Source organism: Gopherus flavomarginatus, chromosome 16 (assembly GCF_025201925.1).
Source record: "Gopherus flavomarginatus isolate rGopFla2 chromosome 16, rGopFla2.mat.asm, whole genome shotgun sequence".
NCBI lineage: Eukaryota > Metazoa > Chordata > Testudines > Testudinidae > Gopherus > Gopherus flavomarginatus.
The window spans coordinates 22,312,003-22,324,465 of record NC_066632.1 but is presented as its reverse complement, the minus strand read 5'-3'; the positions used below and the strand labels follow the sequence as shown (position 1 = coordinate 22,324,465).

The 12,463-nt window shown below is 48.3% G+C and overlaps 1 protein-coding gene across 1 annotated transcript in view; it reads right to left on the bottom strand.

The window, feature by feature from the left end:
- The window catches only part of PFKM (phosphofructokinase, muscle), a 46,047-nt gene that overhangs the window by 1,149 nt on the left and 32,435 nt on the right, over positions 1 to 12,463 (bottom strand). The window contains exons 16-22 of the mRNA XM_050925472.1: positions 12,050 to 12,137; positions 10,793 to 10,945; positions 7,429 to 7,593; positions 5,663 to 5,724; positions 4,719 to 4,830; positions 3,629 to 3,728; positions 54 to 159 (exon numbers count right to left, since the gene is read on the bottom strand). Coding sequence (XP_050781429.1) covers positions 54 to 159; positions 3,629 to 3,728; positions 4,719 to 4,830; positions 5,663 to 5,724; positions 7,429 to 7,593; positions 10,793 to 10,945; positions 12,050 to 12,137 — 786 coding nt within the window. The remainder of the gene's footprint in view (positions 1 to 53; positions 160 to 3,628; positions 3,729 to 4,718; positions 4,831 to 5,662; positions 5,725 to 7,428; positions 7,594 to 10,792; positions 10,946 to 12,049; positions 12,138 to 12,463) is intronic.

Below are 12,463 nucleotides of genomic sequence, written 5' to 3'. Positions count from 1 at the left end.
GTCACCAGTGTGGTAGATGCACAGGAAAGGGGGAGAATATTTGGGAAACCTACTCAAAATCTGTCTCTTCTTCGAGTTCAGCGAGTGGCTGGAAGACGAGACTCCGTCTGCGCATGCCCAAAAGGCAGGCTGAATCCGCGGTGTTGGCAAAGATACGACCTGCAAGGAATTGGAGTGGAGCCATCTTAGTACTTCAGTGCCCATCCCTCCAGTTCATCTGCAGCTCGCTGATTGTGCGCCCCACTGCATGTGCAGAGGAGGCAAAAACCTGGACAAGGAGGCAGAGAACAAAGCGAGGCAGCCTTAGGCCACCCTCATATGTGACAGGGAGGCCTCTTGCTGAATACTATGGGATTGCACAGTCCCCCTGAGCCATTCATTCTGCCTGGAAACAGGTTCCACCCTGCCCAGTGATTGCATGGGGTGAATATCCCTGAGGACACGAGGATTTTGAAATCTGTATGTTCCTGGGGACTGACGCTAGGTGAATTCAAAGTAAGTGAAAAGCACAACTGGATGCAAGGATCCTTCCTCCTCAACCACATTTGGTGAACTTAGTGGTCCCGGCAATTCATTTCCAGGCACCTCCTCATGTACTAAGCAGCCTGCTGCTCCCTGTTCCATAATAACGCCTAGCTCTTTTCATCAGTAGATCTCAAGGTGCTTTACAAAAGTCAGTTTTATTATCCCCCATATACAGATGGAGAAATTGAAGCCCAGAGAGGGGATGTGACTTGCTCCAGGTCACCCAACAGGTGCCCCCATGTTTCTGGAGTCCGCCAAATGCTCTAAACTTTAGACCACACTGTTTTGGTGCCATAAGCCTCATCCCAGCTTCTGTTACGTTTTTGCTCGGCAGTTTTTGAACGGCCAAATTCTCTTCTCCCCCAAATGTACCCTAGCTGTCTGTGACTCAGGCTCCTGCAGTTCCTAGGGCCAGTGCTGGTCCTAGCGCTTGTACCTGCATCTGTGTTTCTCCCTGCCCACCTCCAGCAGAAATGAGGAGTGGCCTCCCCACCCAGCTGCTCTCCCACAGTTTGAAATATCCTCATGGCCTCTGAAAAACCAGGTCCTAAAGGCGCTGCGTTACCACCTTTGTGAGAATGCACTGAGAACTTACAGTTCTCAACCTCTGCCACTAGGTGGCGGCAGCGCCTTCACACACTCTACTGTAACTGCAACACACACTCACCCACCTTGTCTCAAATCTCCTGAGACCCACACAGCTACAGCAACACTGCAGGCTCCCCCAGCATGGATTGCCAAGTGCTTTTAAATCCCTGGCTTTAACCCTTGATTTAATAATCCATTTTAATCTTCTTTTGCATTTGTACTTTTTAGTTATTTTCCTTTAAAAAAAAAACCAACCTGATTCTCATTAGTTGATAACCACTACATAGAATATCAGGGTTGGAAGGGACCTCAGGAGGTATCTAGTCCAACCCCCTGCTCAAACTAGGACCCATCCCCAGACAGATTTTTACCCCAGTTCCCTAAATAGCCCCCTCAAGGATTGAATTTACAAACCCTGGGTTTAGCAGGCCAATGCACAAACCACTGAACTATCCCTACATGTTAGTTTGTAACTAAATGCAGCCTTTTCACTACATTTGGTGCTTCTTTTTGTAAACCAGGAAGCTGTAATGACTTCTATTTATTCAAATTCTTAATTTTTCCTTTTTTTTTACTCTTAGAAAACGGCAAATGACGCATTTCTTATTTACTGCATTAATTTTTTACTCAAGATACTTTAAATGTGCTGAATACATAAGAAAATGTTTTTATCAAAACCAACTGATTTATTAAACAAAGCATGGCTGTAGTTGGTGAACTGAACTGATTGTTTTCTGGTCATTATAGCCCAGATCCACACACAGTTAGCACCTCTGTTGGGGGTTTAGGCACCTAAGTCCCTGTTTTGGCATCACTGCAATTCACAAAACTCAGAACCCATAGGCCCCTGAACTCACTCAGGCCTAAGTTGTCAGGGTACCTTGGTGCTTATGTTTCTGCCTCTGGGCATGCACCCTGCAGCCTCCCTCTAGCAATCCAGATGTCCATCTACCACCTCGGTCCCAGAGTGATTCACAAATTGGGAGAAGACAGGTGAAAGGCCACCTGCTGGATCAGGTCTCGTTCAACATGTTGGTGGAGGGATGGTGCCTACTCTTAGCCCAGTGGTTTGAGCACTCGCCTGGGATGTGAGAAGGGAGATCCCTCAAATCTTACCTCTCCAAAAAGTGCTCTAGCCACTGAGCTATGGGACAGGCTGGTGGGGGGCTTCCTCAGCCTCTCTTGCTGAAGCTGTTCCACTCTGGATAAATAATTGACAGAACAAGAAGTAATGATCTCAAGTTGCAGTGGGGGAGATATAGGTTGGATATTAGGAAAAACTTTTTCACTTTTTTTAGGAGGGTGGTTACTGGAATGGGTTCCCTAGGGAGGTGGTGGAATCTCCTTCCTTAGAGGTTTTTAAAGTCAGGCTTGACAAAGCCCTGGCTGGGATGATTTAGTTGGGGATTGGTCCTGCTTTGAGCAGGGGATTGGACTAGATGACCTCCTGAGGTCCCTTCCAAGCCTGATATTCTATGAATGGAGCAATTGGAGCAAGGGACTGGATGCTGGGTCTCCCTCCTCCCAGGTGGCTGCCCTAATCGCTGGCTTACAGAGCCATTCTCTCTCTCTGGCCCAATGACCATCCCACTGTGGATAAATACTTAAATAGTCATTGGGCCAGAGAGAGAGAGAGTGGCTCTGTAGGCCAGCGGTCAGGGGGCAACAGGAGGGTGATAGGAGATCAATCTTCCATCGACCTCGCACTGTCTACACCAGGGATTAGATTGACTTAGCTATGTCTCTTGGGATATGGATTTTTAATACCTGAGAGGTCGCTCTGCCAATACAACTTTTCAGTTGTCCTTCAACATTTTAGAGCCAGCAGATCTCTTCTGCTCACACCTCATTTAGATGGAAATAGAGTAACCAGATGTCCTGATTTTATGGGGACGGTCCCTATATTTGGGGCTTTGTCTTATATAGGCCGCGGTGCCTATTACCCTGACCCCCGTCCCAATTTTTCCCACTTGCTGTCTGGTCACCCTAGATGGAAAGAGGAAAACAAACGTTCCTGTTTTTTTCAACTCCCAATCAGTTCCTCAACTTCAGATGAACTAATCATGGAGCTGAACTAGTTGAATAAATTGAATTGAAGAAAATAGTCTCTCTACGCTTGCAGTAGAGGCCATGGCTGTTAAAAGCTGGTTTAGCACATCAGCAACTCTAGTTCCAGGTGCTTTTCCCCTCTTCAGTGGTTTGACTTTCTTTAAAACATCGACAGCAATCATGTACTGTTTGAATATTTTTCATTTAATTTAAATGATTTAAAAAGATTATAGTAAGTTTAGGCATTAGGTAGGTTATTTGAAATTAATTTTAAAGGAAAATGGATTTAATTTCAATAACAAATCCCGTTTAAATAAAAATCAGATATTTTTTAAAATCAATTTTTATCCACCCTGAATGTAGCCACGAAAGCAAGTGACGTTCACCCAACTACTGCACAGAAAGGTAGGTGGATGGCTCTGCCTGGGCCATGGGGGGTCTCTTCCCACTGTGATGTGTAACCTACCATGCCTGGAGTATTCCTTGATTTTTCCGGTGAGCCATGCCACAGACTTCACACCCATCTTCGTTCCAAAGTTCCTGTCGAAGGGAGTCGGCGTCCCACCCTGCCATTTGCACCGAGAGAGTCAGTTTGGTTTCAGGCAAGAAGAGTCATGACAACAGGGAGAACTCGCTGCCTTTCAACGGGATACCTGGCGCATCACCGACCCGGAAGGCAGAAAAATTCGTACAAGGGCTATTGCTTCTGGACACTGTACCAACCCCAAATTCCAGCACCTGTGATCAACACCAAGACCCTCAGTGCTTGGCCCAGTAAGGTGATGCCCATCTAGAATGGTTCTCTCCCAGCAGAGGATTTGGGAGCCCAGAAGAGCTGCTATTGGCTCTTTAAGGTGGCAGGGCTGCCCAAGGATTCAGGGGGCCTGGGGTCTTTAGCAGCGGGGGACCCCTGCTGCCGAATTGCCGCTGAAGACCCAGCACTTTGGCGGCGGGTCCCAAAGCAGAAGGACCCCCCCCCCCCAGCCGAAGACCCGGAGTGGAAGAAGCTCCAGGGGCCCGGACCCTGCAAGAGTTTTCTGGGGCCCCCGGAGTGAGTGAAGGACCCCGCTCCAGGGGCCCTGAAAAACTTTCATGAGGGCCTCTGTGTGGCCCGGGGCCTAGGGCAAATTGCCCCTCTTGCCGCCCCCCCCCCCCCGCGCAGCCCTGTAAGGTGATGTTGCTGGAAGCCAATCCAACTGCTCCTTTCCAGAGGTTTGGGTCACTTGGATGAAGCAATAGGGCAGAGGAAAGATGGTACTGAAGTGAGAGGGGCTTTGCTGTCTAGAGGAGAGTGTCCTCTGTTATTTACCATATTATAAAGGCCCTGACTGAGATCAGGGCTCCATTGTGCTGAGCGGTACCGAGACAGGCCCTGGCACGAAGAGCTCAGTCTAAGCAGCCAAAAGGCGGGACATGGAGGCATCAAGAGGGAAAGGGACTTGCACAAGGTCACTCACCAGCCGAGAGGCAAAGCTGGGACCAGAACTCGGGTCTCCTGGGTCCCCGTCTAGTGTCCCATCCACTAGGCCGCACTACCTCACCAGCTTCATGTGTACCTGCTGCATGTGTCCCAGCACGTTCTTCCTGCTCTCGAAGATGCCTTTCCCTTCTTCTGAATACAGGTTGAAGATGAAGTCGGTGGTGTAGTTTTCATTGCACTTCTCATTCCTGTGAGGTGCAAACATGAAAGCCCAAGTGAACGAGGGGTGGACACGACAGACGGAGACAGGATACTAAAATAAGTGGCTTTAAAGCATTGGGTGATTGGGAGAAAAACTGGGGAAGGAAGGAGATTTCACGAAGAGGGAAATATAGACTGGTGAGGCAGAGCTCGATGGCAGCTCAGGGTCAGCCCTTTGGAAGTATGCTGGGCCTCTATTGCCTACAGTTTTCATTTATGAGTGTGGCTGGAAGGTTTTCACCACTGTTATGCCAGGGCATGTCATGCAAGGAGATGAGCAGATCTTTTCCCTAGACAGATCTGGAGAACGTTCCCTTAATTACTTGGGTTCTTAAATCCTATTGAAAGTCAATGGAACCTGCCTAATTCCTATTGAAATCAATGGACACCTAAATACCTGTGCAGATCTGAGCCTAAGTGGTTTAGGTGCTTTTGAAAATGTTGCCTTCTAGACTGTATTTTACGAATCCCAAGATCCCTTATTGGTCTTTGCACCAGGATTCTGATTGCTCTCCATCCTCTCATAGCACCATTGTTAATACAGGCTGTGGAATATACATCCCACGTAAGAGGTGTCCAGTATAATATGGACTATCTAATGCCATTCATGGAAAAGTGCTTTACGAGAGGGGAAAGTCTCATCCCTGAGGAAATTGCTAGACAGAGAAGGCAAGTGACTTGCCATAGGTCAGCCAGGAGGGCTGTGGCAAAGCAAGGAACAGAACCCAGGTCTCCTAAGTCCTGGTCCAGCACTTCAGCCACTGGCCCCTGCAGCAGCCTGTGCCTGTCCCCAGCCTGACTTGTTTTGATGCTGGTTACCTCAACACCAGGCCTCTCTTCACTGTGGTCTTCATTTTCTCACACAGATGCTCGACGTTAACCTGTTAACGTAGAAAAGAGCAGGAGGCTTCTTAGAGTCCTGTGAATTTTTTTTAAAGCAAACCCAGATATTTTAAAAGCAAACTTTTAATGGAGTAAACGCAAATCCCCATTGCGGGGAGCAGGAAAACATCTCCAGTCAGTCGATAAAGCTCAGCGAAAGCGATCAGATGAGAGCAATAGCAAAGCTAACTAGGCTGCTGAAATGCCTGTGTGATGTCTACCTTGCCTGCAGTAACTGAGGGTTCAGAACTGTCAGTGATTTTAATGGGACGTTACAGCCAATAGCAAAACAGTGGTGCCTGCGTGGACCCTTGGAGGAGTAGATGCCCCTAGCCCCAGCGCTGGGTGAGATCCTTCAGCCTGTGGGATGCAGGAGGTCAGAGTAGATGACGAATGGTCCCCTCAGGCTTTAAAGTCTATGGACCGGCTGCTTCTTCACTCTGTTGTTGTCTGTGATTTGAATTCTGGCATGGACCAGGATCCCCTTGTGCTAGGCGCTGTACAGACACAGGCCAAAAAGCCAGTCCAGGCGCCAAAGTGCTCACCAGCTCCAGTTCCTTTGCATTGCCAGAGCCGTGGAAAAGGGCATTGGTGTAAGTAAAACCCAGGCCCTACGCAAGGCGGAATAACTCCACTGCAGCCTAGGGCCTTGCTCTGGATTTAGATCAGGGTCGCTGAGAGCAGCATTTGCTCCCTTGCCTGACACGAGCCTTTCCAGCAGGAAGTGGGATAAGTCCGTCCACACTGACCTCCATGGATTCCCCAGGGATCCCGCTACACAGAGACCCTCTGATTAGTTTGCATCTCTGCCCTCCAGGATACAGGCCAAGGGCTGAATTAAGCAGGCACTGCTCCATTGCCTTTGGCGGACTTGCACTTGTTTCTGCCGGGGTGAACTTGCCTTGAAGTCTGTGGAATGCCATGCCCCTGGGTGGCTCATCAGCAGTGGGGAACAAACCTGGGGCCTCTTGACCGCGAGACTCCACTGGCTGAGCTAAAAAGTCCATCACTCTTAACCAAGTCTGTAGCAGGCTCATCAACCTGTATGTGGTGCTATCCCATCCACTGCTCCAGGGAGAGCAGAGCACCACACTGAATGGGGGTGGGTCAGACCATTGGGCCCTGTTGGTTCTCAGGGTACGTCTACACTACAGGATAAATTCGAATTAGCTTAAACCGATTTTATAAAACAGATATTATAAAGTTGATTGTGCGCGTCCACACTAGGCACATTAATTCGGTGGTGTGCGTCCGTGGTCCGAGGCTAGCGTCAATTTCTGGGGCGGTGCACTGTGGGTAGCTACTGTAAAAGAATGAGGCCAATAATGTCGATTTGCGTCCACACTAACCCTAAATCGATATAGTAATATCGATTTTAGCACTACTCCTCTCGTTTTGTAGGAGTACAGAAATCGATTTAAAGAGCCCTTTAAATCGATATAAAGAGCAGTGTAGTGTGGACGGGTGCAGTGTTAAATCGATTTAATGCTGTTAAAATTGGTTTAAGAGCGTAGTGTGGACCAGGCCTCAGTACTACACCCACTGTGCTTTCTAGGTACATACCTCTGTGCAGCTGCAGCTCCACACCTGTCCAGTGGAGGATGCTTGGACTCCAGGTGAAGAAGTCCATGCACAGTGTACTTGTGTTGTCTGCTTGAGCACAGGGGAACAGAAGAGTTGTTTGTAGGTAAGGAGACTCTCACCTGTAAGTCACGGATGGTGAAGGGATCTTCAAAAATATAAGCCGCATCCGCCCCTGAAGCCAGGCCTGCCATGGTGGCCAGGTAGCCGCAGTACCCTCCCATGGTCTCAATGATGAACACCCGCCTCTTGGTGCCAGCTGCAGATTGTTTGATACGGTCACAGGTCTAGGGAGGGGATGGGAACAAGATTTACTTAGAGCTGCTTAATAAAGGAGATCAAAGCTGGGGTGATACGAACGAGGGTTAAAAAACTACTCCGGGGGCGTGGGGATGGGGCACGTCTGTGAAACACCCAGTGAAATCTTTCATCGGAAGCGAGGTGGAGAGACTTGCCACTCATCCCAGACCAGGAAGGCTTGTGGGGTGGAGGAACTCTCACTTTAATAGCAGCGAGGTTGAAATGCAGTTCTCTGTTAACTGCAGAATTCCACAATGCCTCAGAGTCACTGGGCTCTTGTTCTGCTGTGGTGACTTTGAGAATCTGGGCCAAGCAGGCAATGGTAGCAGATAATGGGGGCCTTTGGGGTGGGGGGTGTCACACTGAAGTTTAGGGGTGGATTGGCACCTTGCAATCCGGCCTGAGTTATAGTGGCACCATGTGGCTGCATTGCCCCAGGGACAGGGCAGAAAGTAAACGGAGACTGAGCATAGCAGTTCAATCACTGCTTCTCCATCTCTCCATGGGAGGGGAGTTAGCTGCCAACCCTTTTCCTGGCATAGCTTACGCCTCCTTCCATTGGCACAGCTGCATTGGCTGGTGCATTGGGAGGGCGGGGCACTGCTTTGGCTCTGCCCACTCCCCACCCCTGCCCACCTGTCTGCAAAGCAAGGGGATTAGCAGCCCAAAGGCTGCGCTCTTCTTTGCCCAGTGTCTGGCAATCATGGTATGCCATGCAGGGGAAGTGGGCTCCTCATGAGCATACAAGAAGGCTCATAACTGAGGCCTTAGAAAGATGCAGCTGTTATGGATCAACTCATGTACATTTTATATTTGCAGTGGCGCTGAAAATGCAAACAATGCTCGGAATTTTGACTGTAATGTAGCCTGGAGCTGGGCTGTGAATTAATCTAATGGATTCAGCCCTTGGAAGAGAAATATACAAATCAGGTCATTTCTAGAGTTCATTTGGCGGGAGGTTTTGAGGTTTTTTTCATGTTCTGTTGGAAAATTTGAGAAATTTTGTAAACTTAAAATTTCAAGAAATAAATAAATTTCCATCTCCTCTATAATTTCATCAACATTTTTTCCTGATTCCCCCTCCCTGAGATTTTTAAGGCAGGAAGGAACCATTGTGATCATAGAATATGAGGGTTGAAAGGGACCTCAGGAGGTCATCTAGTCCAACCCCCTGCTCAAAGCAGGACCAATCTCCAACTAAATCATCCCAGCCAGAGTTTTGTCAAGCCTGACCTTAAAAACCTCTAAGGAAGGAGATCGCACCACCTCCCTAGGGAACCCATTCCAGTGCTTCACCACTCTCTGAGTGAAAAAGTTTTTCCTAATATCCAACATAAACCTCTCCCACTGCAACTTGAGACCATTACTCCTTGTTCTGTCATCTGCTACCATTGAGAACAGTCTAGAGCCATCCTCTTTGGAACCCCCTTTCAGGTAGTTGAAAGCAGCTATCAAATCCCCCCCATTCTTCTCTTCTGCAGACTAAACAATCTCAGTTCCCTCAGCCTCTCCTCATAAGTCATGTGCTCCAGCCCCCTAATAATTGTTATTGCTCTCAGCTGGACTCTTTCCAGTTTGTCCACATCCTCCTTGTAGTGTGGAGCCTAAAACTGGACACAGTCCTCCAGATGAGGCTTCACCAGTGCTGAATAGAGGGGAATGATCATGTCCCTCGATCTGCTGGCAATGCCCCTACTTATACAGCCCAAAATGCTGTTAGCCTTCTTGGCAACAAGAGCACACTGCTGACTCATATCCAGCTTCTTATCCACTGTAACCCCTAGGTCCTTTTCTGCAGAACTGCTGCCTAGCTACTCGGTCCCTAGTCTGTAGCAGTGCATGGAATTCTTCCGTCCTAAGTGCAGGACTCTACACTTGTCCTTGTAGAACCTCATCACATTTCTTTTGGCCCAATCCCCTAATTTGTCTAGGTCCCTCTGTATCCTATCTCTACCCTCCAGCCTATCTACCAAAAAATAACCAAGGTATTGCCTTAATATCTGGGAAATATACAGGTAAGGAATTGTGAAGTAATTTCCTTTCCACATAAAGAAATATTTTAATCTTTTTCAGCAATTCTACCTTTATTTTTACCTCATTACACAATTCCTTTACTGACACTAACTAATAACTTCCAATATATTTTTAACCTTTACTATGGACTTGTTGCTGATCTTTATATAACAAAGACAGCAAACATTTGTATTCTTTTTGAGAATTAGTAAGAACATAACATAAGCGGTGCCCCCTCTTTTAGCCCCCCCCCCCATAAATTTTAGTCAGGGGTATATAGTAAAGGCATGGACAGGTCACAGGCTGTGAATTTGTTTAGGGCCTGTGACCTAGCCATGACTTTTACTGAAAATACCTGTGACTAAAACATAGCCTTGTTTCTAGTGATAGGGTACGTCTACACTACAGGATAAATTCGAATTAGCTTAAACCGATTTTATAAAACAGATATTATAAAGTCGATTGTGCGCGTCCACACTAGGCACATTAATTCGGTGGTGTGCGTCCGTGGTCCGAGGCTAGCGTCGATTTCTGGGGCAGTGCACTGTGGGTAGCTACTGTAAAAGAATGAGGCCAATAACGTCGATTTGCGTCCACACTAACCCTAAATCGATATAGTAATATCGATTTTAGCGTTACTCCTCTCGTTTTGTAGGAGTACAGAAATCGATTTAACGCTGTTAAAATCGGTTTAACAGCATAGTGTGGACCAGGCCATAGATTCAAGCAGCTCAAATATTTAGCTTAAGAAAGAGAAAGTTAAGGGGTTGCTTGATCACAGTCTGGGACCTAGATGGGGAACAAAAACTTGCTAATGGGCTCTTCAGTCTAGCAGACAAAGATCTAACAAGATCCAGTGCCTGAAAGCTGAAGCTAGACAAATTCAGATGACAAATAGGCTCATGTTTGTAAGTGTAATTAACCCCGGAACAATTTACCAAGGGTTGTGGCGAATTCTCTATCACTGGCAATTTTAAAATCAAGATTGGATGTTGTTTCTAAGAGATCTCTCTAGTTCAAACAGCAGGTACTTCAGGGAAATTCTCCGGCCTGTGTTAGGCAGGAAGTCAGAGGAGATGATCACAATGGTCCCTTATGGCTTTTGAATCTACAAATCATGCTGCTGGTGGAACGGAGGTTTCCATCGCAGGAAGAAGATTTCAAATGCTTTACCGTGGTGATAGTATTGAGGGCGGTGTCTGCGCCGATGCTGAAGTCAGAGCCAGGGACATTGTTGGACACGGTGGCTGGAATAACACACAGCGGGATACAGAGCTCTTCGTACTTGCCACGACCTTCCACGAGCTCTAAGCTCCCAGTGAAAGCCTACGGGATGCCCGGAAGAAGGGGAGAGCAGCATTGAAACACCCCGCGTTTGTTTCTGGCTGGGGCCATGTTCACCTCTAGGGGCAGGGAGGATGGTGACTGAGTTGGAAGCTTTTCCTACCACTTAGTAGTTCGGTAACATAATCCTGGCCCCACTCAAGATGGGTGTTTTGCCATGGACTTCAATGGGGCCAGGATTTCTCTTGGTGCTGCATCTGGAAAACGGTCAGTGTGAAGATAGGATTAATGGTACCCAGAATGAGACAGTTAGGTATTTATTATTTGTATTATCATAGAGCCTGGAATCTCCAGACCAGGTGGTAGGCACGGTACACAGGAAGGGTATTGTGCTGGGTCTAAGGCCTTTTGGGGTGGGATCAAGATTGGTTCCATTTGATTCAGGGTGGGGTAGCAGTGGCCCTATGGGTTGCTCCCCCCCACACCCTAAAAGCCTGAAGACAGGCAACGTGTCCAGCAGGTGCCCAGTGTGGTGTTTTGCACAGAGGGGCAAAGAACTGACACCAGTGCCCTGCATCTCCATGAGAGCTTTGCTGAAGATCGCCCAGTGTCCCACACAAACACGTTCTGGTCCTCTCGGAAATGGAGAACCCAGGAGCTTTATGATCTAGCTCCAGCAATGCCACCCAGACACCTAATGAGGGGACCAGCCATTCTAGGAAGCCGTAGGGAATGGAACCATAACAACTCCCCTGAGCCTGGGGAAGGAAAAAGAGATGGGCCTGGAAGGGATCAGCCCACAGGTTGAGTTCCTTAATGCCCTGGTGGCTGGAGCCCCAGAGGCTGAGCCCTGCTCTGGATGAGACTCAGCACTCAGGCTGCATTGGGATGATCTTTGCTCCTGAGTCACCGCAGGAGATTTCCAGCATTTTCAAGGCATTGACAAGGCCTGGGAATGGTCAAGTTCCTCCAGTAACGACCCCCTATTCTCGGTGAGCATCTTTGTACCCAGCCAAGCAGCTGGCCTCACGTCTCCCAGGATTCAGATCTCCTCTGGGGTGTTCCGTGGGTGGAGAAAGGTGGCTGGCCCCCTGCTACCCCACAGGCCCCAGCCTGTAAAGACTCACTGCAGTCTGCCTGACTCACCTCAAAGCCCCCGATGATGATCAGCCCGTGAATGTTAAAACTGCTGATGGTTGCGCTGATTTCCTCCAAGTATTTCTTAGGCAGAGTCCTGTTGGAGGCAGAAATGCCAGAAAAAGCATCAATGCACCCTCCTGGGCCTGTAGAGTCCCTGGATGTGGAGAGCGCTGAGTCTGGGGTGGAGGGAGATGGCACAAGAGGAATTTGCTGGGAGGACACAGGGGGATGGGGCTCAATTTGCTGAATGCAAGGAAGAGACTGGATCAATTTGCAAAGTGCCAGACTAGTTAAGGGCTTAACACACTTGCCATCTGATCATTGCAACGGTCGCTTCAGTCTTCTCCATTGAATGCACGTATGTGTGATCACGTCAATATCTCTCCCCCACCCCCCATCCACCAACACATCATTCATGGC